Raw genomic sequence first — 27,930 nt, 5'->3', positions numbered from 1 at the left:
GAATAGAGAGATTAGAGCAGATAATATTTTATAAAAATGTGAACTGTGATAAATAAATTAATCTGTGAAATTAAATGAGTGTATGTCCGAATCCTTAACCTGTGAGCTTAAATGTTGAGTTTCGATCTGTAACAAATAGTATTAGAGTCAGTTCTGGTTGTATAAGCGATGCGTCACCAAAGACAATGGACCTCAGTAATGTGCTACCAAAGACGATGGACCTTCGTTAAAGTGAGAGAAGATGTCACGGTCTTGATGTAGAATCAGGAATCCCACATCGACCGTGTACTAAAGTTAATCTTGAAATATAACGGTTCACATATTGAAACTCTTTTTGTGAGATAAAACCGTGAGATCAGAAAGAATAGAGAAAACAATATTTCATAAAAGTATGAACCATGACAAATAAATTGATATTGAATGTCGGATGAATGCATGCTCGAATTTTGAAACTACGTGGGCTTAGACATTAAGTCTGGCCAATGACACAGAGCCTAGGGCTTGGTTCAAACCCATGAAGGGTAGATCCAATGGTTAAGCTATTTGTAATCAAAACGAAAAGAAAGTTTATATTTAGGTAATAACTTAAAACAATACCCCGTAAATGACATAAAAAATAACAAATAATAGATGAAAATGATATGAAAAAAAATATGAAAGGAAAAAATTTAATTTTAATAAAAATTAAACATGAATTTAATAAAAATAAAAAATAAATTATAATGATATGTAATTTTTGGATTAAATATGAGATAAATATACAAATTATTAATACTATATATAATAAAAATATATGAATTGTAAAGTCTAATTTGAGTGATAGCAACATTTTGATGATTGAATTGCTTTAAAATATTTTCATGATAGCAACAGACAATAGCTATTGGAATTTAAAAGTCTCACAATTCTAATTGAATAAATGTTATTTCTATTTTTAACATAATTTAGATTAATTAATTGATCAAAGTGAAAGCAATCTGAGCTTAATTCAACTGATAAAATAAAAAATGTGAGAAAAATTAAACAAAATTTAATAAATGATGGTATTGTGCACTTGTAAATTCTTAATTTTTCCATTTCTTGCTTTTATATATTTATTAATGAATTTTTCATCAAATTATAAAGTTCCTAAATTTTTTATATTATTTTCAATTGGGAAAAGAAGATTAAATTATAATTTTTAAGACAATATATGCATTTATTGTTAGGTTAAAAGAATAAAAAACTCTAAATTTTATCATTTTATTTTAATTAGATAAACTCTTATATTTTTATTATATTCAAATAAACTTTTAAATTTTAATTTGTATTAAATAAATCATTAACCTTTAATTTTTATATAAATAAATTTTTAACTTTTAGTTTATATCTAAATAAGTCATTTATATAAATCAATATTTAGATAAATTATTTAATTTAAAATAAAGAATTATTTAGATAAATTAAAAAATAAAATTTTTTTTGAATATAATGAAAATATAAAATTTAATTTAAAATTTAAAATAATTCATGTGTTTTTTTAATATTTTAACCAAAATCAAAAGGGATACTTTGATTTTCCTTTTTTGCAACTTTTTTACCAAAAAAGTTGAAAATAATACTATTTTTTTTTTAATTTTCTCATGAACAATTCTAGTATTGTCGAGATGTAAACAGGGCCTAATTGTAGATTCCAAAGTGGGCCCAACCCCAGCATTTCCTGCCGAAACAAACAAATATCCTCAACTTTCCCCTTTGAATTTTAACATATTTCCTCCTCTGCGACCGACTCAACAACTCAATCAACCTTCAAACAGGCAGGAGATTTGATTCATTTAAACACACAAAAACAACGGCAGAGCCCATGGAGATTTCTTTTTTATCACAATCTCTCAATCTTCGCAGGTCTTTTTCTCTCTTTTTAATACCGTGAAGTAAGTTGCTACTTGCTGTACAGAATCTTCTTCTTTTTTTTTTTTTAATTTTAATTTTTTTCTCTTGTTTTTAGCCGAAATAATGAGCTCTCGGAGATTCATAGTAGCAATAAAAATGAGGTTAAGAGTGAAGCTCTCTCTTCGGATTCCAAGAAGTTGCTGAAAGATTGCACTTCTCATTTCGAGGTGATTCTCAATATTATTTTCTAATATTTTGTTTCTTTTTTTTTTTTTAATTAAGACTTAAGAGTGGGTTTATGCAGAGTAAAGTGAAGCAAATTGTTGAAGAGTATTCTGACGTGGGTTTCTTAGGCATTGAAGATTTAAGTATGTTTCCTTTAATATTTTAGATTTTTTTCGTTAATTTTTATTAACATCAATTACATATATACATGTACAATTGAACTTAAAGAGGGTATTGTATTAAGTAACTGCCTCTTTTGCGTGTTTTAGTCTTTAATCGGATTGTATGTTATGGTTACTGAGTTTTAGTAACAAAGTTGGATTTCTTTTTCTTTTTGGGGAAAAATCTCTGGGTTTTGTGGAATATGGAGTTTAAAAGGGTTTTTAGATAATGATAAGGTTTCTGATACGGAGGGGAATTGGATAGTTTAGGATCCATTCAAAGTTTTTGATGTTCTTTCGGATAACATGTTTACTGTGTTATTCTTCTAATTGTGATTGCCTGAAATGCAAGTATTTTATAAAGTGACTCATCATAGGAAACTAAAAGATGAATATCTAGCACACTTGAATGCCTAGCACATCACAAGAAAACATCTGTATGCCCGCAATGCAATGTTGTGCTGATTCTAGATTGGTGTTTTTTTAATTATTCATACAGATAAATACTTAGCACACTTGAAAGAGGCGCTTAATCAAGTAGAGGCTGAAAGTACCCAGATTTCTAAGGAAATTGAGGATCTTTCAAGAAATCATATTGAAGGTGAGGCTTCATTGACTTAGGTTTGATTTTCACATGTAATTACACTTAAATGCTTTTTCTTCTGCTGATTTACGTTTGACTTCTATTTTTACAGAAACAAATATACTGGAAGGCAATCTTGAGGGCTTGAAGTGTGCATTGGATTCTATTGCATCTCAGGTTGGTTCTCCTATGTTATTTCATTTTGTGAAGCAATCTTAATGGCTTGAAAGGTATTCAGATTGAAATCAATTTGGAAGTCAAATTTAACAGTTAGCCTTTTTACATTTTGTGTTTTAGGGTCTGGAGACAGTAGAAGAGGACCCCTGCTATAAAAATCAATTGAATTTGGTGGATGCAAATGAAGAGAAAAAGTTTGAGGTGCTTTTGTTTCTTCTCACTTGCTTCTTGAATACTGCATTAGATTTAGCTGATGGCTGAACTTTAATAATTGTGCCATAGGTTTTTGGCTCTATAATCATGTTTATAAGAATCTCTTTTCTTTGATGACTAAGTTCTAGCTCTTTTATAATGATCTAGATATTTGATATATTCAATTAGGATATTAATTATGTATATGTGCTAATAATGTATGTTAAATTCTTTGAGTTGTAAATGGCATTACATATTTTATTTCATTAAACATCCAATATTCTTCTATTTATGCTTTTCAGATTTTGGAACTAGAAAGTCAGATTGAGAAGAACAATTTAATTTTTTAGTCTTTGCAAGATCTTGATTCTATGTTTAAAAGATTGTTCACTTATTTTTGCTTTGGTTATATGTGTTCTATATCAGTATCTTTTTGCTTACTACGTTCTTTTCTTTTTCTTTTATTTTCAGGTTAGATACCCTAGAACAGATTGAAGATGCATTGACTGGTTTGAAAGTCATTGGGTTTGATGGAAACTGCATTAGGTTGTCATTACAGATTTATATTCCAAAAGTAGAGGTTGAATTGTTCCAAAAGATGATTGAAGATATTGCTGAGCCATCTGAAATGAATTATGAGTTGCTAGTAGAGATTATGGATGGAACAACGGAGGTTAAGAACGTTGAGGTATGACTAAATGTTTTTTCGTGAAAAACCTGAAATAATCTGTTCTTTTCTTTATCTCTGTTCTCATAAAGAAAGAAATTAAACTTTTGATATTCAATGGAGAAATAATCATACTTGACAAATAACTAATCTCACTGATGAAATAATGTGAAGTGAACTGAAAAGGAAAAAATTGGTTTTAAGAATGCCAAAAAATTCAGTTTCTTTCCCGTTTGATGCAATCAAACTGGAAGAAGAAAAAAACAATTTGGTGTCAAAACCATTTTCACAAAAGTTACTATCATATATTTCTTTTTGGATGATAATTTTTTCATTCATTAGTCTCATGCCATGTCTTTTTTTTTTGGCTCAAGTTAAACAGGCATTAGAAAACCTGTACTTGCTTGCAAAAGAAGAATCATATTGGTTCTTCATGTCTTTTTGTTCAATTGTTTTGAAATGCTTGTTCATGTATCATGTTGTCCAGATGTTCCCAAATGATGTTTACATAGGTGATATAATTGATGTGGCAAAGTCTTTAATGTTTGGTTTTTCAGTTTTTCTGACTTCAAGGTTGAATCCCAATTTATCATGTGTATTTTTGCATATGTGTATATGTATAGTAGCAGAAGGCCTTTAAAGGGAATATAATTTGTTAGTTTTTATATAGAACAATAGATTGAATCCTAAATGTGATTTCTTGCAAAAGAAGAAGTCCTCTGAAGGACCATCCCCTTTCTTCTTTCAATTTTTAATGTCTTAGGCACTTCCAAACCTAAAATTACCTGCATCTCTTTTCTCAACCTTGCTGCTATCCACCCTATATAAAACCTTTCAATCCTTTTTTGTACATCAACTTATCTGTCATTTAGAGGGTATTATCAAATTATGGTCCCATCATATTGATTCATCTATTAAAAACCAAAGTTCTTCATTCAGACTTTCAGTCAAAGTTTTTATTGAAAGGCAGTTTTTTCAACTAGAACAGCAACCTATTTGTCCTTCTTTTGGCTCATTTGAACCTTTAATTTCCTATATTCTTTCCCTTCATGGCAGATCCTGTTTTCCCAGGCTGTCACCCTTAAGAATAAGCTTTAATTATCCTTGTTGTTTTTGTGTTAAAAGTACTGCTCATAATATGTAGTTTTTGCCACCTTTTACTGAGATGTTTGCAGTAATTGTTTTATATACATTTATTATTTATATAAATTCACATTTTCTTGGAACTTAATCAACCCACCATTTCGAGATGGCAAGTAGCTTAATTAAACCTGACAGTTGTCATGAATCATTTTTTTAATCCAGTTTGACAAAGGTAGACCTTGATTGAATTCCTTATTTAGGGTATATAATCTATTGTGATGTTGCAGGCAGCTATCCTCTAACTTAATGGCACAGGAGACATGGTCTTCACTAGAGTGGCTTGTGGGAAAAGTGCAGGATAGGATTATCGTAAGTACTTTGAGACGATTTATAGTGAAGAGCACAAATAAATCAAGGTGAGACTCATATAGGTAAAGTCTTCGCAGTGTTGATATAATAATTTCAAGAGGTTTAAATTAGCTGGTCAATTGTGCACTTCATTTCCTTTGTCATATAAGTTTTTTTAAATTTCCGTTCACCCACCAAAAATGGGGGAAAGTTGAAAGAAATTGCAAAGGGAGAAGCTTTTTACATTTGAATAGTACCTAATGCAGGCATTCCTTTGAGTACTCAGAGAGAGATGAGACCATCATTGCTCACATGGTCGGGGGCATTGATGCATTTATAAAGGTGTCTCAAGGTTGGATGCTGCCAAAATCTGCATTGAAATTGTTATCTGTCAAGAGCTCAGATCATCGTTCTAGGGGAATTTCATTGAGCTTACTTTGCAAGGTTGAGGTATGTGGCATTTATTTCATATTATTATTGTTCAATCTTTTTTCTTTTTGCTTTTTGCCTTAGAACTTTTATCTCCTCGAAACATTCCCTTAGTTAAAACCAGAGTCTAACTTAAATACATATTTCAGTAAAATTTCTTCTTTTTCTTTACCTTTTCAGAGGCTACTGCACAGAATAGTAAAAATGATTCATGCAGCAACTTCAATTAGTTTGCAATTTAGGCTTGGTTATAAAAGAAGAAAAGTAGTCATTATTTGGCGTGAGAAAGGAGGTTTAACTTGGGATTTTGATTAGGCTTAGAAGTTTTAGTTTTCCATCATTGATAATTTTGTGCTTTGAGTGATATCTTGACAAAGATTTTCCACTATCTTGTCTGTTAAATGATTGAGAAGAAATAAAAAATTGAAGCAGTTACGAAATCTATGGTCTATCGGTCTGCGATCATGCTTGACTTATTTTAATCAGCTTGGATGTCAGTAAGTTGTTGTGGTCATAGGTTCTTTCCCTTCTAATTTGTTAACGTCCTAAAGAAATTGTTTTGAATGGTGAAATTGCCGTTACCGATACCATTTATCATAAGATGAGAAAAGATTTTTCAGCTTTCCTGCTTCTGTTTTTGCTCTTATGAATTTGATGAATTCCATATTTACTCAATTTCTTTCTTAATTTCATTCATTAGGGAATGGCAAATTCCTTGGACAAGCACATTCGACAAAATTTGTCAACTTCTGTGGATGATGTTAAAAAGTTACTTTTAGAACAGATGCGCTTAGAACTTCAGTCCGATCATGCCTCCAATAAGCGACTATGATGGAGCTCATATCGCATGGTAAACTCAAATTTCAATATCGTGAATAGATTTTAAAAATTTGTCAACTCCATTCTAAATTCCCAGGAAATTATTGGCAGAGATATTACCGGGATCGAATCCCTCTATAAGATAGAAATAGGCAACATCTTTGGAGAAATGGTAGCTATACAGTTTTTGTGCTTCTGAAATTTTCATGACAATAAACCAGTCATGTAGAACATCAAGTAATTTAATTATGATGATTTAATTTGCTCATTAAAATGTTCAAAAATGGGAGTTGAAAAGTCTTTTATGTTGACATTCGTAATGATAGTTAGAGATCAAACGTTTTGGTGGTTCAAAAAGTTTCTATGTTCATATATATATATATATAAAACATTAATTACTGATAAAAACTTTATTATCTTATATTTAATTACTTATAGCATTTTTTTCACAATAATATCAAACATTTAAAATTTTTTTCTTACCTATTTTTGAAATCCATTTTTTTTTTCAATCAAAATTTCTCACCATATATATATTTGTACTGATTTTTAATTTATAATAACAATCATTATAAATTTAAGTTTTTTATAGTTATTTATTAATATGAAATAAGGCTGGCAGGAGATGTACAGGATTCAAAGTATATTGGCATCATTACACATTTTTGTAATAAACTGAATTGGTTTAATTATTGTGTGTTTGTTTGCTTCTTTTTCCCGTCTTTGGTTTTGATATTTCATAATTATTTACTGCATTGGTGGTTGTAATAATTCATGCATATTCTTATTAATTTAAACAAATTTGAATATTTGAAATAGATTTGAATATTATTAAATAAAATAAATAATCATATATCTTTTTATCCGTTTTAAAATTAATATTTGAATATTTATTATTATTAATGATTTAATTTAAAAGTTTTTTATATTTGATTATTTTGATAATATATATTATAATTATTTATTATTATCTTATGTGTTATCTAAAGAAACTATCGACTTAAACGTTTATGTAAGCAAATCTTATTATATTTGCATGTATATTGTAATATAATATTATATATAATTATAATATTTTTATATTTATATAAATATTTATCATTTGTTAAAATTTAACTTTAGTACTATTTATGTCTTTATTTTAAATTTATTAAGCCAATTAATGATTATGTAAAAAACAAAATCTATTATTACATTCGAATTTAAGAAAAATATTTAAAATTTTTTAAACTCTAAAATGATCCGAGACTCATCCAAATCAATCCAAACTTAAGATTAAACAAAAATTTGAATCTTTTATGGCTCAAATCCAAAATTATCCAAATAAAAAAACCCAAATTTGAAAATGTTTGAACTTAAGATAATCCGAATCTAAAGAAAAATTGAATCCCAAATTATCCGAATAAAAAAAATCCAATCCAATCCTACTTAAATTCGTCCATTTTCCACTTCTAGATTTAAAAAAACTTTAGAAAGAAAAACTTTTAGAATTAGAATTACTTTTTTTAAGGAATAAAAAAGTCGACAATATGCATTTTAATTTATAAGACATCTCGAATATATCCATTAGCATGTCTCTACCTTATTATTTCATCTTGATTTCAGTTGAATTAGATTTTTTTCCTTCAAGATGTTGTGCCAAAATTGTGTTGAAAGTCAAGAATTCCATAATGCCAATTGCTTTCTCATCTCTTATTCTTTCCTTATCATGTTCAGCCGTCTGTCTCATCAAAAAGCTTGTATATAAGATACTTGCAATGTTGGAGGGTTGACGCTGAGAATTTGGTTTTATAATCTTAGGCAGAGCGTTGATTGAAATCTAAATTAATTCATTCCAAAAAAAATAAAATTAATTTTTCCATAAGGTGCAAACACCCAACATGTTGAATAAATGAAAATTGAAAATTTTCCTAAGCAATTATTTTTAATTGAATTAAATCTTTGATAGCAACTGTTTTTTTTTTAAATTTTTTATGTGACTTTTTCCAAAATTATGAAATCGAAAGCGTCGAAGGATAAAGATTAGACAGTTTCTATCTAACATATCTTATGCAAAGTTCATAATTAAACAAAAAAAAAAAAAAGAAAAATGGGTTCCTTTGTTAGCGCTATTTTTTCTCATTAAATGACATGACTACGACAAAATATTATGATTTTGGTATAATAAAAACTTTTCTCAAATTATAAGAAAATTCTCTAATTTTTTCCCTATCGTTTTAATTAATTCAAAGACTTTGAAAAAAGGATAATTTTTAAATCATCAAGGTTTTATTTCTGCGATGTCAATTGGTTCAAAGACTTTGAAAACAAAAGCAATTTTCAAATTCTCAAGTGTTTCCTTCATCCTATTCTTTTCAAAAATTGAAAATTTAATTATTTATAATAACTTAGTCAACAAGTTAAATTAATTATTACCATCAACATCTATACTCTTTCAATGTGTTTTCTCAAGTCTTATAAATAAACCTTCACAAAATAATTTGTGGCTGTAGTTGAGATACATGAAAATAGTTAATTACTAATTTTTTATTAAAAAATTAATTATTAATTATTTAAGATGATTGAATTATTATACATTCTTGTGATTTAATTATTTTAAGATGTTTAGGAATTTTTGAGCGGATAAAAAAAAATGTAAAAGAGTTGAAGGAGTTTTACCGAATAAATAATTCATGAGGCTATGGGAGAATACTCATGGTTGTGCATATTTAATTGATTATGTTTCATAAGACTAGGGGAGAATAATAGGAGTACTAATGGATGCACATGTTTAAATGATTACATTTCATAAGACTAGAGTAGAATAAAAAGATCTATAGGTGTGTGTGAATGTTTATTATTTGGGTTGAGAATTCAGAATAAAAAAATCTATAGGTATTGATTTTGAGTATTGGTTGATTTAATTATATATTTGTAAATCTCTACATCTAATAGATCTTTTCTTTTATTTATGGATATGGACAAGTTTTTTTTTAGTCTATGGATGTATGTGGACAAATTAAGTGTCGAATCAAATTAAATTATTATCTTTTATATGGATGATGATTTATAGTTTGAGCATATTTATGTTTGCTCGAATAATTTATTAATTGATTGTGTTTTTATGCCTAACAATTTGATCTTATGAATAAAATTTTTAATTTTTTAAAATTTAGTTTGAGCCTTGATTTTTTAGTCTCTTTGCGTTTCAATTGGTTCACAAAACTTTGAAAAGAAAAAGAAATTTGGAATTACAAGGAGTTTTCCTAAAGAATTAAAAAGTTGTCAATTTTATAAGACATTTCTTTAGGTCACTCCAATTGGCTTCAAGGAAGTTTGGAATTCAAAATTTAGAATTTTTTTCTTCAATGATGTTGTCTTAAATTATGTTAAAATTCAATAATTCTCATAATTTATCCTCAAAATTTCCAGTTTTTGTCTTATTCCTTCTGCCTGATGTCCAATTCATCTCAACCAACAAGAAACTTGCAATTTTTTTTTTTTTTTAATTCCTTTCAATTTAGAAGTACTCTTTGGGTTGAAGCTGAGAACTTGTATACATATTTGAGGATTGAACAAAAAACAAAAATCTAGTTTCTCTCTTAATCTCTCTAATTAAGTATGTATGCTTTATTTAATTTTATATTAATTTGTTAATTTATTAGTTTAATATTGATTTTTGTTACAAACTAACTGGTTGAGCAATGTTATATCCGAATATATTTTCTCATTTCTTAATTAAAAAGTTAAATACAATGAAAATAAGATATTAACTTAGTACTTATGATTTAGTCTTTCATAAATTTTAAGTATATTATTTATTGCTTGCTAGAAAAAATAAATTTATTGCTATACTTTTGTGTTTTTAATTGACTTAGACTAAAGCAACTTCTTAGATTATTAGCATTGTGAAGTAACAATCACGAAAAAGATTAAAATATTAGCGTGATGACAAGACTAAGTTTAAAGCAAAAGATTAAGTCTTACTTGTTATTTGTGTGTTTGATTTAATTTTATGTTGGATTTGTTTAATTATTTTTTTGGTTCATTTGTTAATTTAGTTGTTTGACTTAATTCAATAAATTTTTAAACCAAAATACTATTTAATTATAATTGTAATTTTTCATATCAGAACCTAAATTCCTAGTCAATTAGTTTTTTCTTTTTTCTTTTTATTGATAATTGGTATTTACAATTCCATTAGATTTAAATATAAAACTAATTTTAATTTAATTATATCTTTTATAGCAACTGTATTTTTATTTTTATTTTTTTGGGACTTATTCCAAACTTATAAAATCAAAAGCATTAAAAAAAAAAAAAGGAAGATTGGAGAGTTTCTACATAGCATATCTTATGCAAAGTTCATAATTGAAAAAAAAAAAAAAAGGCAAAATGGGTTCTTTTGATATTGCTAATTTTTTCCCTTTGAATGACATGACTAAGACAAATTATTATGAATTTGGTATAATAAAAGAATTTTCTCGGATTCTAAGAAAATTCTCTAATTCTTTTTCTATCGTTTCAATAGGTTCAAAGACTTCGAAAAACAAGCAATTTTTAAATCTTCAATGTTTTAGTTCTACCGTGTCAATTGGTTCAAGGACTTTGAAAACAAAAATATTTTCTAAATTCTCAAGTTTTTCTTTCATCCTATTCTTTTCAAAAATTAAAAATTTAGTTATATGTAATAACTTAGTCAACAAGTTAAATTAATTACTACCATCAACATTTACACTCTTTCAATGTGCTTTCTCAAGTCTTATATATAAACTGCCACAAAATGATTTGTGGTTGTAGTTGAGATACATGAAAATAATTAATTGCTAATTTTTCATTATAAAATTAATTGTTAATTATTTAAGATGATTGAATTATTATACACTCTCAGGATTTAATTATTTTAGGATGTTTAGGAATTTTTTAGAAAACTATGTAATCTTATTGGTTTCTTTTCTTTTTTTTGGTTAAAAGGTTTGTGCAATTTTAAGATTATATACATACAAATTATAAGGGTATTTGTATTGAGAATATTGACTTAAACATTAAAAAAATTTAATAAGAGATTTGTTCAAGAATTTTTTGAGATTAACTATATGTTATTTGAAAGAAAAAAATTGAAAGACAAAAATTTTAAGAGTAAAGGAATTTTTTGTGATTAAGTTAGAAATATTATATATTGTGTGGATCTTAATAAGGTTAGGTATAAGAAAAATATATACAAAAAAAAATTATAGTGTTTTCCTAGATAAACACTTCGTGGGGCCAAGGGAGAGTACTTATGGGTATGCATATATAATTGATTATATTTCATAGTACAAGAGGAAAATAATAGCAGTACTATTAGGTGCTAACGTTTGATTGATTACACTTAATATGATTAGAGGAGAATGAAAAGGTTATGGGTGTGTGAATATTTATAGTTTGGGTTTAGTGTAATTCTTAGAATTAAAGGAGAATAAGAGAGTATATAGATATTGATTGTAAGTGTTGGTTGATTTAATTGTATATTTGTAATTTTTTATATGTAGTAGATCTTTTTTTTTTATTGATGGATGTAGATAAATTAAGTATTGAATCATGTTAAATTATTATTTTTTGTATGGACGATGATTTATGATTTGAGTATGCTTATGCTTGCTTGAATAATTTATTAATTGGTTAGATTTTTTGTGCAAAACAATTTGATCTTATGAATAAAATTATTAATGTTCTTTTTTATTTTTTAAATTTTGTTTGGTTCCAGATTTTTTAATCTTTTTGCGTTTCAATTGGTTTACGATACTTTGAGAAGAAAAAGGAAATTGAAATTGCAAGGAGTTTTCCTAAAGAATTGAAAAGTCACCAATTTTATAAGATATTCGTATAGATCACTCCAATAATTGTCAAGGAAGTTTGGAAGACCAAATTTAGATATTTTATTTCTTCAATGATGTTGCTTTAAATTGTGTTAAAAATCAAGAATTCCCATAATGTATCATCAAAATTTCCACTCTCTGTGTCAACTTTTTTGTGTCTTATTCCTTCAACCTTACGTCCAATCCTTCTCAACCAACAAGAAATTTAACAAATTTTTTTTTTATTTCCTTTTAATTTAGAAGTACTCTTTGGATTAAAGCTTGGAACGTGTATACTTATTCGAGGATTAAATGAAAAACATAAGTGTTTTATATTAATTTGTTACTTTATTAGCTTCTGAGCAACGTTGCATCATAATATATTATCTCATTTAATCATTCAAAAGTTGAATATAATGAAAATCAGATGTTAACTTAGTACTTATCATTTAATCTCTCATAAATTTTAAGTATATTATTTATTGCTTGCTAAAAAAGGAAATTTATTGCTATACTTTTGTGTTTTTAATTGACCTAGACTTAAGCAACTTCTATGATTATTAGAATTGTGACAAGACTAAGTTTAAAGCAAAAGATTAAGTAGTCTTACTTATTATTTGTGAGTTTGATTTAATTTTTGTTGAATTTGTTTTATTATTTGTTAGTTCATTTGTTAATTTATTTGTTTGATTTAATTCAATAATTTTTTATACAAATATAATATTTAATTATAATTATAATTTTTCTTGTATTTATAACTTTATACAAAAAATTAATAATGAGATAAAGATATATAGTGCAATGTGATGTAGTAGTCTATAAATATGGTGTATGAAAACACGAAACTCCACAACCTTCTTTTCATTTTTGTAGAAAGGAAAAATGAACCCTCTTCATACCCTAATTTCACTCTTTTTGCCTACCTTCTTTCTCTTGTCATGCTTCACCGTACTTCTTGTTCTATCTGAGACTACTATCCAGAGCCATCGCCTTGATGACCAGAGATCTGCTCTAGTTCAGTTGCAGCAAGATCTTTACTTTTCTCCTAATTTTACTTTCTCTTCCAAAGTTGAGCTTTGGGATCTCAAAACAGATTATTGCTCTTGGAAAGGAGTCACGTGTGATGGTCTTGGTCATGTTATTGGCCTCGATCTTAATTACAAAAACCTTTCAGGAAGCTTTCATTCCATTTTCAATCTCCATCATCTTCAAAATCTTAATCTTGCTGGAAACAATTTTAATACCACTTTGTATCCCTATGGGTTTGGAGGACTTCCAAATTTGACTCATCTAAATCTCTCAGACTCATGTTTCCATGGTCAAATTCCAATGGCAGTCTCACACTTAACAAGGTTAGTGTCTCTTGATTTATCTAATCAAGATTATTGCTATTGGAGAAATTATCAAAGTGTTGATTCACATGATGATTATTATCCTACTCTAAAAGTAGAGAAACCAAATTTCAACTCATTAATCAAGAATTTGATGTTTCTCGAAGAGCTCTATTTGGATAGTGTGAACATTTCAACTCAAAGTACAAAATGGTGTGAAATCATATCGTCAACAGTTCCAAATTTACGTGTGTTAAGCATGTCATCCTGTGGTTTGACAGGTCCACTTTGTTCTTCTTTCTCCACACTCCATTTTCTTTCCAAACTTAACCTTGACAATAACCCAATCTCTTATTTGCCTCCAAATTTCTCGGAAATTTCCTCTCGATTGGTTTCTCTCAGTCTAAGGTATTGCAATTTGTGTGGGCATTTTCCAACTGAAGTTTTCTTATTGCCCAAAATACAAAGCATTGACATTTCAGAAAATGACAATCTCATGGGTCAGTTGCCAGAATTTTTGATTAACAACAATTTACAGGTCTTATCACTATCCTGGACAAATTTCAGAGAAAAATTACCAAACTCAATTGGTAATCTCTGGTTTTTGACAAAATTAGATCTTGCTGGTTGCTATTTCTCTGGATCCATTCCATCAACAGTTGCAAATCTTACTAGTCTTGTGGAATTGGATCTATCGGATAATGGTTTCAATGGTTTAATCCCACCATTTCATAGATATGGAGTTCCAAATCTTGCAATTCTCAATTTGGGCTTTAGCGGGCTTTCTGGATCAATACATTCTTCTTTATTTACTCTTCCATCATTGCATACATTGTCTCTCGAAGGAAATCAACTGGTTGGTGAAATTGATGAGTTCCCCAATGCACCTCTTCGGTGATGAGATATTTGAAGTTAGGCGATAATTATTTAAAAGGGTCCATTCCTAACTCAATCTTTCAACTCCCACGGCTTGAATCACTTTTTGTTGGCTACAGCAACTTTGCTTCTATGAAGCTTGACATGTTGTTTCAACTCAAGAACTTAAGGTCTCTCGATCTATCCCATATAAGCTTGTTAATTGGAAGCGACAACAAAAGCCTTATGTTTCCCCAATTGGAGAAGTTAGCCCTAAGGTCATGCAACCTTACTCGATTTCCAGAATTCATCAAAACACAAGGCAAGTTGACTGTTCTAGATCTTTCTTACAACCAATTAGCAAACTCCTCCTTTTCAATTGAAAGCAACAACAAAAGCTTTACTATTCCCCAATTAGATTATCTTAACCTAGAATCTTGCAACCTTACAGAATTTCCTGAATTCATCAAAACACAAGACAAGTTGACTACCCTATATCTTTCTAACAACCAAATCCATGGCTTTGTGCCTAATTGGTTGTGGAAGACCACTCTTCTATCTTTAGACCTTTCTTTCAATGCCATTAATTTTTCAAAAGAGTTTCCTTTCGGTGATGCAAACTCCTCCTTTTCAATTGAAAGCAACAACAAAAGCTTTACTATTTCCCAATTAGATTATCTTAACCTAGAATCTTGCAACCTTACAGAATTTCCTGAATTCATCAAAACACAAGACAAGTTGACTACCCTATATCTTTCTAACAACCAAATCCATGGTTTTGTGCCTAATTGGTTGTGGAAGACCACTCTTCTATCTTTAGACCTTTCTTTCAATGCCATTAATTTTTCAAAAGAGTTTCCTTTCGGTGATGCAAACTCCTCCTTTTCAATTGAAAGAAACAACAAAAGCTTTACTTTTCCCCAATTAGATTATCTTAACCTACGATCTTGCAACCTTACAGAATTTCCAGAATTCATCAAAACACAAGACAAGTTGACTACCCTATATCTTTCTAACAACCAAATCCATGGTTTGGTGCCTAATTGGTTATGGAAGACCACTCTTCTACATTTAGACCTTTCTTTCAATGCCATTGATTTCCCAAATCAATTTCCCTTTGGTGATGCAAACTCAACCTTTCCAATGCTGACGTGGTTGTATTTAGAATCCTGTAATATAAGTACATTTCCAGAGTTTTTAAAGAGTCAAGAGAATTTAGAATCTCTTGACCTTGCAAACAACAAAATAAGTGGTGTAGTACCAAAGTGGTTATGGAAGAAAAGTTTGGGTTATTTGTCTCTTTCTAACAATCATCTCTCTTCTTTGGACCAATTTTTGCCCAATCACTCTCTAACTTCTTCGCAAGGCTCTTTCCTCAGACCTATTTGCAATTTGAGTCAACTTTATCATTTCAATGCATCTTACAACAATTTGAGCGGCCCAATTCCAAATTGCTTAGGCAATATTGGTACTCTCGATTTGTTGGACCTTCAAGGAAATAACTTCAGCGGAATCTTGCCAAATTTTGCAGAAGCAACCCAAATATGGACGCTCAAAGTTAGTGAGAATAGGTTGGAAGGGAAGTTGCCAATGTCACTAACCAAATGCACTCAACTCGAAGTTTTGGATGTGGGAAACAACATGATGTATGATACATTCCCTTTTTGGTTGGAAAAATTGCCTGCACTGAAGGTTCTGATACTGCGAGAGAATAAATTTTATGGTCAAATTAAACATTTGAAACATAAAAATGGTTTTCCGGCGTTGGATGTACTCGACATTGCTTCTAATGAAATTTCTGGTGAACTATCGATTAATTTCCTTCAAGCTACTCAATTAAGGTCACTCAAAATCGGTAGGAATAAATTAGAAGGGAAATTGCCAAGATCATTAGCCAATTGCACAAAACTTGAGGTTTTAGACCTTGGAAACAATATGGTTCATGACACATTTCCGATTTGGTTGGAGAAGTTGCCTTCCTTGAAGGTTCTACGAGCAAACAAATTTTATGGTACAATTAAGAATTTCGAGAAGGAATGTGGTTTTCCAATGCTACGGATATTGGACATTGCTTTCAACAACTTCTCAGGTGACTTATCCATCGAATTTTTGCGATGTTTGAGGGCAATGACGTTGACTGATGGCAACAAAGCTAAGCTAGATTATATTGGAGAGGAGTACTATCAAGACTCTGTGACAATTGTCAATAAAGGGATTGAAATTTTTTATGAGAAAATCTTAACCATTTTTACTTGTCTTGACCTTTCCAACAATAGTTTCCATGGGAGAATACCAGGAGAAATACAATTTCTCAAATCACTCAAAGTGCTTAACTTATCCCAAAATAGCTTCTCTGGCCAAATTCCATTAGCACTCGAGAAACTAAAAGACCTTGAGTCTTTGGACCTCTCACGCAACAAACTTTCCGGGAAGATTCCTCCTCAACTTACAAGTCTAACTTTCCTGGAAGCACTAAACCTGTCTTACAACCAACTTGAAGGGAGCATACCACAAAGCAACCAATTCAATACATTTTCAAATGATTCTTACAGAGGGAATCCAAGATTATGTGGGCCGCCTTTGTCAAGGAAATGTGATGAAGTTGGTGTTCCAGTGCCCCTTCCAAAGAAAGATGCAGATTCATGGGTAGATGGCATATCTGTTTGGAAAATTGCATTGATCGGTTATGGTAGTGGATTGGTCATTGGTTTATGTATGGGATATACGGTGCTGAATGAGTTCGGAAATATATGGCTAGGCAAATTCAAAAGGAAAGGGAAAAGGAACAAGAGAAGCATCAAAATTCATGTTTCAAGATAAATGGTAAGCACTCCCCTTGGAAACTTGGGAAATCTTTTTAAATTGAAAAGATAGTTGCTGCAAATTATTATATTCTTTAAATTTTGCAACCCCATTTTTTTCTCTCTTGACAAAGTTCAATATCATACAATATTTGTTCTTGTAGCAGTGATAGTCATTATCAATGAGTCTGTTGTTGTTATAATGTCGTAGTGCAGGAGGAACCAGAAACAAGATATGGTATGTAAGGAAAAGAGACAGGCATAACAACAAATAATCTTAAAAGACCAAGCTCGAGCAAAGATCCTTTGTTGTTTAATTAGTAGCATACATGCTGTATCAATGCACCAAAAAAGACGAAGACCAAATGAGATTGTTTGAGACTAAGTCCTTGATCATGATGGAGATGGAGATGGAGTGAGAATCTGGTCTATTTATCATTCTTTGAAGCCAAACCATTTTGCCCTTCTTGTTTGGCACGTCTTATTTTGTATAAAAAATCCAGGTATGAAGCTCTATTTCCCATGATAGGTTTTTCCCAAACCTTTTATAGCTCATAATAATTTCCTTTAACATTTTCTTCATTTTAGTACAACCTCATTCCTTGTTTCTCTACTTCTACACTCGCACATAGACAAAGAAAAATGTACTGTCGTAAACTCTAGTGTTATATTAAGCTGATGTCCATGTAGAGTAGAGCTTGACTAAGAAAAAAAATAAATAAATAAAGGCAGTCCAAAGCAACTTTTAACAACTTAAAGGTATGAATAGATCAAAATTTTTTGTGATGGTCTAATTTGAAAGAATAACATTCTTAAATTGTTATGTGGACTTGATTAATTCATTAATTTTAGCTTTTAAGAAAATGATACAAGCTTATTATGAATTAAGTTTTTGCAAATGAAAAACTTGATTGTTTCTAGCGAAATGGAGTAACTTCATTCTTATAATTTTCAGGCCAATGGTTTGAGAAGATACAAGGGCCTGCAGGTTGCTGTTTGTTACCTATTCCATGGAAAAGAAAGCATGGATTGCCAGGATACAGTTATACATTCTTTGTAAAGGCTTATTCTACTTATCTGTAACTTATGAGTTATGAAATTGCTGCTTCAGCTGCATCTTATGTGCAGTCACAGGTAAATGACCTTTTCCCCCTCAACTTCAAGTCCTTGCATGAGAGGACATAGACTGCGTTGTCTAAAATGACTCGAAGTATGACAAAAATTTGTTGCAGGTGTCGAAAACCAAAGGTGGTCGCTTACTATGGAGTATCAACATAGATTGCCTAAGGAGGCGACGAAAGGCCCTTTGTTTTTTGGGATGATGCACTTAAAATAAACTCAATTCCATAGCATCAATAACAATATATAATATCTGTCCCCACACTCAGATTTGGTGGACAGCTATTCGTTGTCTTAAAAATACCTTGAGGGCAAATGTAGGGACAATACATGTTTAAAGAGGACACAATTGGCAAAAGAAAAACAGAGGTAATTCAACTTGTTGCTTTGGTTCTATAAGAAAAATAGTGTAATAAAAATTGAAAATAGGGAGGCATGCGTGCCACCTGTTTAATAAAAACTGAAGACATTTGCTAAGAGGATAGCAAATTGACCAGGCGTCGAATACCAAATCAAGGTCTGCAACTATGGTGTGAATCATCTTCAGCAGAAGCTCAAGGCTTGAAATAGGGTCTCTCGCTTCTGCAACTAAATGAGGCTATATTCCCTCTCGCTTTCTCATTTCATTCAGGTTGAGGAGAAGACGATTTAGTGAAGGTAATTTGGTGAAGGGTTACGGTTTAGTAAATAATTTGAGAAAGAAGTGATTTGGGGTTTTTTTCTTTATTTTTCCAATAATTTGAACGATTTTTTTTTCCCTTTTGCTTTATATGACTACTATTCAAAGTCAACCTACTTGATTGCAAAGTAATACCTCATTTTTGTAGTGCAATTTTGTTTTAACTTTCTAATTAATGTCTGGTTTATTGATTTGGTGATATAACATGGGTTTTGAGACTCCAGCTCCATTGGTTGAGAAGACAAATGCAGTAGTGGAGACATCTGTTGGCAAGTCAATCATTAAACATCTTAGGAGTTTTAATTACATCTCTTCTGTAATTGCTGGTTTGTATTTGAATTCATTTCATGGCTTGAAACCATATGTTTCAATGTTGTGAGCGCCCTAACTCATTAGGATCACATGATTAGTCAACTACAAAATGGGAGAGAAAATGTATAACCGATTGTAGTTTGTAGGGTCAAAATACTGGAGCTAAGTAATTCGATGAAAGGCATGGTGGATTCTTTCAATGTTTCGGTGGCTGCAGTCATAGTCATGCACCATGCCATTTGTGACAGAATGGCTCACCTGGTAATGTTTTCTGCCTAAATTCATGGATATTTTAGTCATGTACCATTCTGATTGTTCCATCTTATTCTGAATTTTATGGGATTGTAGAGATAATAGAAAATATGTGGACAAATCTCCTCGCTGATTGATACTTAAAGGGAACTGAAAGAAAAGAACATGAAAGTGAGAAAAGGTAAGAAAAATAATTTTTTGCTCTGATTTTGTTATATTTGGAAAATTATTTTGATTTTCATATTTAGGTTCTGAGTACGCACAAAAATCATAGATTAATGTATGCTAAATTGCTCTTTCATTGAACACTTCTATTTTGCTTTAACCATGAAGAAATATCATGTTCATTACTAAACATGTGCAGGCAATAAGAACAACTACTGGCTTTTGTGTTGAAGGGTGGCTTGCTAATTACTTAAGGTTTTAATAGTTCTCGACCTCTAAATTTATTATTGCTTAAACTGGAAATTAATCAGAATCAATTATGCGAAAATATCACTTAATAATCTTTTTCTGTCTTAATTGAAAACAAAAGGGGGCTTTGGCTTCGTACATTGGAAGACTGGCAACAGGATATGGAATGGGAGTCTTCTCATATGTGGTGAGTTTCTATATATCTTCTAGGATTTCACTCCTAAACCTTCTCTAGTAATTGGTACACTCACTGTTCTTAATGATTATGATGCCTTTTGTTGGATGTATGACAAGGTACCAGTATTTATTGCTGAAATCGCACCAAAGAAACTATAAACCAGGTAACATGTGCCTGTCAAGTAGAAGCAGTCATTATCATCATCACAATTTCTTGAAGTTGTGAATTTAATTTTCTGAACAGTCATTAGTTGTCTGAATGTGCAAAATAAATGCATAAAAAAGATAGAAAACAATGAAACATGCACATAGTTTTATCTGATTATTTCTCATCTTATTCTACAGCTTATGATCTGCAGTGGAGTATCTGTTGCCTTCATAATAAGGCAGCTCTAATTTGGTGGGCTTTAGCATTAACAGTTAAAAGTGTCTTATGTCTTATCCATTTATTCAAAGCACTGGGATTCGCAACATTCTTCTGCAAAACCATGTGTACGTGTGTGTGAGAGTGTTTCTAAAGCTAGATAAGACAAGTTGGGACTCACAAGTGGAGTGATTGCAGGACTTATTCCTTGTGCAATTCTAGTCCTTGGACTCTTTTTCATTCCAGAGTCTTCCAGATGACTGGTATGAAATAGCAGTGAAAAGATGATGGAATCCTTTTTTTACCCTGAATTATAGTAACATTAAATGGGAATTGGATAAAAATCTTAGATATAATGCAGGCAAAGATAGGACGTGAAAAAGAATTTAAAGCAAAGGTGACTTGGCTACTTAGGAAGCGGTAGGTATGGTCACCAAAATCAAGATGGTGACTTGGCTCTGTTGCATGAAAGCAAGCTTGATTTTGGAGATCCATTTAGGAAGCATCAAATGATATGTAGGTAAGTGTATCACTAACTACTTATTCACAAGGTTGATGGAATTACTGCAGTTGTTTCTGCAAGCACTTACCATTTGGCATTTTGAGCAGATATCATCAGAAGGCACCTACATCATGGACAGCGCTGACCACTGCATTCTTATTCTTTGTGATCTGCTTATTAGTTGGCTATATCTTATATGGTGCAGCGATGCACATTGTTAAAGTTGAAGATGATTTCCACGAAATGCAACAACTGAAGGTTTGAGCCGAAGCTGCTGATGTTGCCAAATCGCAGGTATGATTTTCAAGATATATATATATATATATGTATATATATATATATACACACACACATATATATATACATATATATATATATATATCAACATATGGTTCACCACCCATTTCCAAGCTAAAACTAATTATGACTTGGGAGTATTACTTGTGTTCTTGATATCAGGTTCTGGTAACAGTTTCTCGTGAAATTAGGGCTCCCATGAATGGCATCCTTGGTATGTTCTAGATCTCTCATTAAGGTTTTCTCTATAAATATACCTGCGAGGACATTAATAGATTTTAATCCGGTAATGTTCTGATGACTTTTTGAATGGTCTCAGGGATGATTGCTTTGCTTTTAGATATAAATTTCAGTTCAACGCAAAAGGATTATGCTCAGACTGCTCAAGATTGTGGAAAGGTGCTGACAAAATTAATAAATGAGGTGCTTGACCGAGCAAAAATTGAAGTAGCAAAGTTAGAGTTCGAATCTGTCCCCTTTGACCTTCGATCTATCCTAGATGATGTGCTCTCTTTATTTTCTGAAAAGTCTAGAAGCAAAGGTGTTAAGGTAAGCCCAGATAAGATTCATAAAACCTACTGCTTCATTTTTCAGTATGTTTCTCTATGTTAGATAGTTCCTATAGGTTATAGGCGTATGGGGATGCCTATAATCAAAATAGAAAAATCCTTTTGGTTTATAATGCTTGACCTAACTTTGTGCCTTTGTTTTTCCCTTGTCTTTTTCTGTCTCGGTGGGTTGTTGATGTCAATAAATGGTTGTGTTCCCGATGCATTACAATGATTGAAATATGGTGTAATTCTTTGGGAAGTGAAGCTGGCAGTCTTTGTTTCTGATAAAGTTCCTGAAAGAGTTGTGGGAGATCCAAAGAGATTCAGACAGATCATTACTAATCTTGTTGGGAACTCTGTTAAAGTAAGCTGGTTGCCCAACCTTCACTCTTTTTGGCACTAATTTAGATAGAATTAGGGATGTAATTAAGAGAGTCTTATTTAGAAACTCTAGCTAAAGCACAAGCTCAAATTTAGTTTACTATTGAATTGTCTTTGGTTTGGATTGCATTTTTAGAAATTCAAACTTTAGTTTTGCATCTTGATTACCATGTTACAGTATGTAGATTCAATTTCTGATGTTATTTATTTACTGCAGTATTGCTCTGTAGTTCTTGGTTTGGATCTTTCATTTGAATAAAATGTTTATGTTGGTTATCTGTATATACAAAGCATTCGTTATTAAGGTGAATTATTGATTATTTGTGTGAAGTGCTTTGTTTCCAATTTCATAATTTATATTCTGCTTAGTTCTTTGGGCAACCGGCTTTTCTTCTCATACTACCAGTATTCTTATGCCCCTAAATTACTCTTGCAGCGAAGCGCAGACTTGAAATCTAGTTCAAGTAAATCCTTTCAATAATTTATTCCCTAGGTCTTTAATAGATGTTCAAAATATGCACATTGATCTATAGGAAGCGTTACTTTGAATTCTGATATAGCAACAAATGCATAATTCTTAAATCATTGTACAAAATCCAATTTTTTTCCCAACAAATTCATAATTCTGAAACGAGTGATGCAAGAAGATTTGAAATTAGAACTTAACATGACTCTCCTTTGACCTTTCATACAGCCGACCCTAGAGCTATGGGATATGAGATTTAGTTTGTTGTTGTTTTCTCATCTAACTGTTTCTTGGTTGCAGAGACTGAACTCCCTGGTATCTGGTAGCCAATCCTCTTCTTTGATCAAACTATATTTAAGGTAAGGAGCAGTGGGAGTGCTCTATGAATATTGTGAATTAAACCTGAGCTTATGCATGAAGTTGACTAAATATGCAAAAAGCAATTCAAGATCACAATGGTTATATGCAGACAACATACTTTCCTGCTATATAATATATGCATGTATTCAAAATCATACGGACATGTAACAATGTTTTCAAAAACTTCAACCACTGTGCCAAGTGAACTTACATCACAAACTGTCAGGGTACTGGAAGCTAATATCATTTTGAATGTACCATGTTCTTGTAGGAAGTACTGGTAGTGCGCTTTTTCACACGGATTTATCTTTAAGTTTCAAGGAGTACCGTACATGAGCGTTTCATTCAAGAAATTACAGATATTGGGAGACATATGATGAGCATGCTATTCTTCAATTCACTGGCCATTTGGGTTAGTCTGATCTCTAGTAGTGATTTCTCGAATAATGCTAAAACCCAAGATGGTTATTTCACTAACTTGTGTCAATGCAGAAAATTTTCAACCATTCCAACAAGCGAGAGTTCATCACTTTAATGGCCCCAATTCCCCTGCTCCTCGAGGGAATGATTTCAATGCTTTGGACAGCACCAAATTCAGATTCCTTGAACTGTCTTGGATCCTGCAGCCCTTAGCTCTGGAGGTACCTTCCTAAGAGATGAAGACTTTATGAGAAAGTTGAAAAAAAATTGATGGGGTTTTATGGAAACATCAAGAAGTTGATTCTCTCGAAAGAAGCCAGTTATGGACATTGCTAGGTTCATCATCTCCTCACTGGCAGAGCTATGAGAGTGATTCAATTGGACTTTGGAGTCAGCAAATTGAATGTTAATAAATGTACAGAAGCAGTAACAACTAAGAAATTGAATTGAGGTTTTCCTTTCATTTTTATGACCCTTTTTCCTTTATTCAATCATTTTGTCTAAATCTGATTCCAACTCTCGAACCATTACCTAGAGAGCTTAACAATTGAATTTCAATAATTTTCTCGCTTCTCCCTTTTTTTTTTTAGTTTCACGAAAATTTCAACCTTCTCCATATTTTCCTCTGCCAATATAACTCATCTCACCGAGATTCCAGTCCTCAAATATCTCTCAAGAATCAAAATGACAAAAACCCATCTTAACCCTCAAGTCTTAAAGCCTGAAACCCATTATTCTCAAATTTGAGCAAAATTAAAAAAAAAAAAAAAGAGCCAAATGTCGGAGAGAATATAGCAAGGCACTTGCTTACAGCAACAATAATTAAAAGCATGACCTCCAAAAAATGCTTATAAAAAAGGTACTGCATGTGGTTGCAGCAACAGTAATTTCAAAAACTCATCACTGCATAATCTAAAATTTTCCCAACATCTTGCAGGGAATGCATTTCTTTTAATATGGTATGCAGAGAAGTGAATCTTACAACTACAACACTAACAAATTAAGAAATAAAAATGTTAATGGCTGCAGGTGTTGAAGCAAAACATCAACGAATGAAACACATTTGGTTAGTTTATAATGGAATGAAAAGTAAAATTGTAAACCATGGTAATGACATAAAACAGATATGTGTCACCAAGAAGTAGGTAATGTAAAGTGAAAATATGTCCCTTTCTTTATCTTTTAGGCTAAACTCCAAAGCCTCAATTTTAACACTGACACTAATATCACTGAGCTAACATCTCATATATATATATATATATATATGTCCTTTTCCTGTAACATAAAACAAGTTGACCATAAAAAATTGTAACATCCCAAAGCCTAGGTTTTAGGTATAACAACGACACACTCATGGGACAAATCACATAAACATGTAAAGCAACAAATACCATACTGAATAAAAATTTAGAACTTCAAAATAGCTTTCAAGATAACACCATACCAAATTTCAAAGTCTCCAATATATCATATCTTTCAAAACCTAAATTCTCCAAAATTCAGTGATATAATTTGGTTCAAAAATATCACTAAATAACGAATTTACTGACAACTGATATCCAAAATACTCACATCTAAGAAACACGAGACTAAGGACAGATGCTAAACTTGCTAACAAAGCTCTCATCCAAAGTAATCCTCTTGAGGTGTAATTATCGAAAGCTAAAAAATAACAATTAAAGGAATAAGTACAAAGGCTCAGTAAGCAACTGACATCCACTCAAGTGGATTAAGCATGCTTCAAGATGGTTTAGGCCAAATCACAACAATAATTTCATAATACAAAAGTTTCGGGTAATCATGTACTTGGAAATATATATGATTTCAAAATCTTGTATCATACATATACGAAACTAACATAGTTCACAACTTTTAATTTCATAAGTTCAGTAATATGATACAAAAATTTAGTATGTTTTATATTCAAAATCATATTTACTCAAGATTGGGTTCTCACACCTCAACAAAATGAAGTTTCACAAAGATATTGGATATAACTATTTAAAATCACAATTGGGTAATCTGGCTTTCATAATTATATTTGCCCAAAGTCAGCTTCTCAGATATCAAACCTAAACAGAATTTTACAAGATCCTAAATTTTATAAGTTTTATGTGACATTGATTAGAATCAGAACAAAACCACAATTAACCCCTGTAGGCATACCAAAGACAACCGAATAGTTGCACTGAACAGAACAAAAACTACTATTTTGAAACCAATGGTATGGTACGAAAATCACTATTCTCAACCGGCAGCACAGTACGAAAACCACTACTTTTAACCGGTAGCACAGTATGAAAACCACTATTCATAACCGATAGCATGATACGAAAATCACTTTTACATCACAATGTACATGTCAGACATGACCAATGTTTAATCCCTATTGGCAGGGTCTAAGCAAAGCTATATCATGCACTTTCCAAAATGCATCTCATATAAAGCATAGTTTTGAATTTCCTTCTGAAATGCCTTATGCGATAACTTACATTCTTAAAGATAGATATATACATATATTTGGACAAAATCATGTTCAAAGATTATATAAAGAACAAAACTACATTCCAAATCCATAACCAAGTTTCATATTACTTTCCAAAATATCTTATGCAAATATCTGTGTTCATAAAAATATATATACACACAGATATTATGACAAAATTATTATGTTCAAAGACCAAAGTAAGATAAAATTCACACTCCAAATTCAAAACAAAGAAGTCATATATACTTTGAATGCTTAACCCGATTTAACAAATCAAGGGACAAACTATCATACAATTCATACAAATATAATCACGTTTGGGCTGACCTTTAAGGTGTGAAAATACCAAGGAGATATCAAGTTACTTACTGATTTGCTAAATTGACAGCATGCAACAAATCACTCAAATATCTTAATAACCTAATAATTCAAGAATATTTCAAAATTAGAATTTAACATAAAACATAAACTCAACAAGTACAACTTCTTAGTAGCCATCCTAAAGCATCTAAGGCTTGTGACAACCTCCTTTACAAACCGAGAATATTTGAAATATGTATTCCTTTATTAAAACTATATTTCCTAATAATATGGATTCACAAAGTAAAGAAAATTAGAAATTAAAGTTGGAAAACACAAAATCATTAGCAATATTTTATTTATTTATTTTTTAAGGTTAAATCATAAAATCATTTAAGGGACTTATTTTAAACTTTGTGTTTATTTGAGATTTCCTTAACACTACCGGCATAAAAATAATTTCACAAAATTATTTTTATAATAAAAAATTTTCACTAAAATCATGTAATTGAAGTTCATGCTATTTCTAATGAAAATGAATCAAAGTTGACTAAACATAATTTTTTAAAAAATAATTAAAATTATTTTTTTCGAATTCTGATTTTTTTCTTCAGAATTTCATGATCCTTGGGCTGCCTTTGAACCAAATATCTCCCAACTCCAACCGACTTTAGTGATGAATCAAAACAGAAAGTTAAAAGTATGCATGCAGCAGTAAAATATAGAATTTTGTTTCAGCTAAAATGGCTACCAAAATCATGAGTTTTAGAGGTAAAAAAAATTGGAAATGATCACTGCATGCCCAGATTTTCTTGGTTTTCAGCTTCATGAATCTGACTTTGGTGCCTCAGTTGTTCCTTCTCGAAGAACCCCAAAATGAACCATTACCACCAAATTAAACAGGACACTTTCTACTTCAAATAGCACCCAAGTTTTGACCTAAGGAACTGCCAGAAGATGGATTTACGGTGACCCAAATTTGAATCACCAACACTGACAAAAGACCCATTTGTTTTCAACTTCAAAATTTAATTTTTCCTACAATACTAAACCAAATGAGTTGCCACAACATGCATTTGAAAGGTCTTGAAGAGAAATTTCCAATTTTACCAAATATGCCACCGAAATGTCGCCGAAAATTTGAAACCCAAAGCTGGGTTATGAAGAGAACTAATAAAATACAAAAATATCAAGAAAAATGAATTTTAATCTTACCTTAAAACTTGATTTGCAACTTTAAAAACCCACGGTGGCAGCTTCCCTTTACTGCTGCTGCTCTTACTTTTTTTTTTTTTTTTTTGAAATCTTTTTTTTTTATTAGAGAAAGAATAATTTATCTTAGAGATAAAATCGGAATATTTACCTTATGATACTTCCGGGAGTTCTGTTGTGCAATTTAAGCCCTCTGGCAATATCATCCACTAACTAAACTTTTGCAATTGAGTCACTCTTATAATATTATCCAATAATCAACAAAATACTGCAAATC

General features: G+C 30.8%; 3 protein-coding genes, 1 long non-coding RNA gene and 1 pseudogene across 9 annotated transcripts; 4 read left to right on the top strand and 1 right to left on the bottom strand.

The window, feature by feature from the left end:
* Positions 1–1,740: 1,740 nt before the first annotated feature.
* LOC111287161 (uncharacterized) lies at positions 1,741–6,840 on the top strand (annotated as a pseudogene). Its single transcript, XR_016341360.1, has 12 exons — positions 1,741–1,884; positions 1,988–2,099; positions 2,177–2,240; positions 2,758–2,859; positions 2,954–3,018; positions 3,139–3,219; positions 3,513–3,595; positions 3,682–3,898; positions 4,365–4,420; positions 5,248–5,376; positions 5,575–5,758; positions 6,438–6,840. The product of XR_016341360.1 is annotated as an uncharacterized LOC111287161 (transcript).
* Positions 6,841–13,254: 6,414 nt separating this feature from the next.
* Positions 13,255–14,601, top strand: LOC111287801 (receptor-like protein 6). The gene has a single exon (XM_022878469.2). The coding sequence runs from the start codon at positions 13,255–13,257 to the stop codon at positions 14,599–14,601; it is 1,347 nt and encodes a 448-aa protein (XP_022734204.2).
* On the top strand, positions 13,733–18,454 carry LOC149519032 (receptor-like protein 7). Its single transcript, XM_089759100.1, has 3 exons — positions 13,733–17,381; positions 17,571–17,862; positions 18,315–18,454. The coding sequence occupies exon 1, from the start codon at positions 14,601–14,603 to the stop codon at positions 17,376–17,378; it is 2,778 nt and encodes a 925-aa protein (XP_089615226.1). The 5' UTR covers positions 13,733–14,600; the 3' UTR covers positions 17,379–17,381; positions 17,571–17,862; positions 18,315–18,454.
* LOC111287163 (histidine kinase CRE1-like) lies at positions 18,225–24,214 on the top strand. 5 transcript variants are annotated; one of them, XM_089759102.1, is made up of 15 exons: positions 18,225–18,493; positions 19,029–19,730; positions 19,818–19,902; positions 20,086–20,141; positions 20,257–20,322; positions 20,437–20,476; positions 20,658–20,939; positions 21,038–21,196; positions 21,286–21,472; positions 21,638–21,689; positions 21,795–22,024; positions 22,292–22,390; positions 23,174–23,232; positions 23,505–23,645; positions 23,726–24,214. In XM_089759102.1, exons 10-14 carry the CDS (start codon positions 21,674–21,676, stop codon positions 23,515–23,517), a joined length of 417 nt encoding a protein of 138 aa, XP_089615228.1. In that variant the 5' UTR covers positions 18,225–18,493; positions 19,029–19,730; positions 19,818–19,902; positions 20,086–20,141; positions 20,257–20,322; positions 20,437–20,476; positions 20,658–20,939; positions 21,038–21,196; positions 21,286–21,472; positions 21,638–21,673; the 3' UTR covers positions 23,518–23,645; positions 23,726–24,214. The 5 variants fall into 5 exon arrangements, with proteins under 5 accessions (XP_089615228.1, XP_089615227.1, XP_089615231.1 ...); XM_089759101.1 differs by having other exon boundaries at positions 20,430–20,476; XM_089759105.1 differs by lacking the exon at positions 18,225–18,493 and having other exon boundaries at positions 18,869–19,135; positions 19,616–19,730; positions 20,430–20,476.
* LOC111288645 (uncharacterized) lies at positions 23,377–27,841 on the bottom strand. Its single transcript, XR_016341361.1, has 2 exons — positions 27,657–27,841; positions 23,377–23,882 (listed from the first exon to the last, which is right to left on the bottom strand). It is a non-coding gene; the product is annotated as an uncharacterized LOC111288645 (long non-coding RNA).
* Positions 27,842–27,930: the final 89 nt, after the last annotated feature.

This window comes from Durio zibethinus, chromosome 4, assembly GCF_047325235.1.
Source record: "Durio zibethinus cultivar Kanyao isolate XHJ-2024 chromosome 4, ASM4732523v1, whole genome shotgun sequence".
In the NCBI taxonomy this organism is placed as follows: domain Eukaryota; kingdom Viridiplantae; phylum Streptophyta; class Magnoliopsida; order Malvales; family Malvaceae; genus Durio; species Durio zibethinus.
Note: the sequence above shows the minus strand (reverse complement) of the source record. Positions and strands in the feature narration are given on the sequence as shown.

What these genes read in the sequence shown, in the direction of transcription:
- LOC111287801 (XM_022878469.2), top strand. Translation starts at nt 13,255, where the DNA reads ATGAACCCTCTTCATACCCTAATTTCACTCTTTTTGCCTACCTTCTTT.
- LOC149519032 (XM_089759100.1), top strand. Translation starts at nt 14,601, where the DNA reads ATGAGATATTTGAAGTTAGGCGATAATTATTTAAAAGGGTCCATTCCT.
- LOC111287163 (XM_089759102.1), top strand. An exon ending in CTAGAAGCAAAGGTGTTAAG is followed by an intron (nt 22,025 to 22,291) that starts GTAAGCCCAGAT and finishes TGGGAAGTGAAG; the next exon opens with CTGGCAGTCTTTGTTTCTGA. An exon ending in TTGTTGGGAACTCTGTTAAA is followed by an intron (nt 22,391 to 23,173) that starts GTAAGCTGGTTG and finishes TCTTGGTTGCAG; the next exon opens with AGACTGAACTCCCTGGTATC.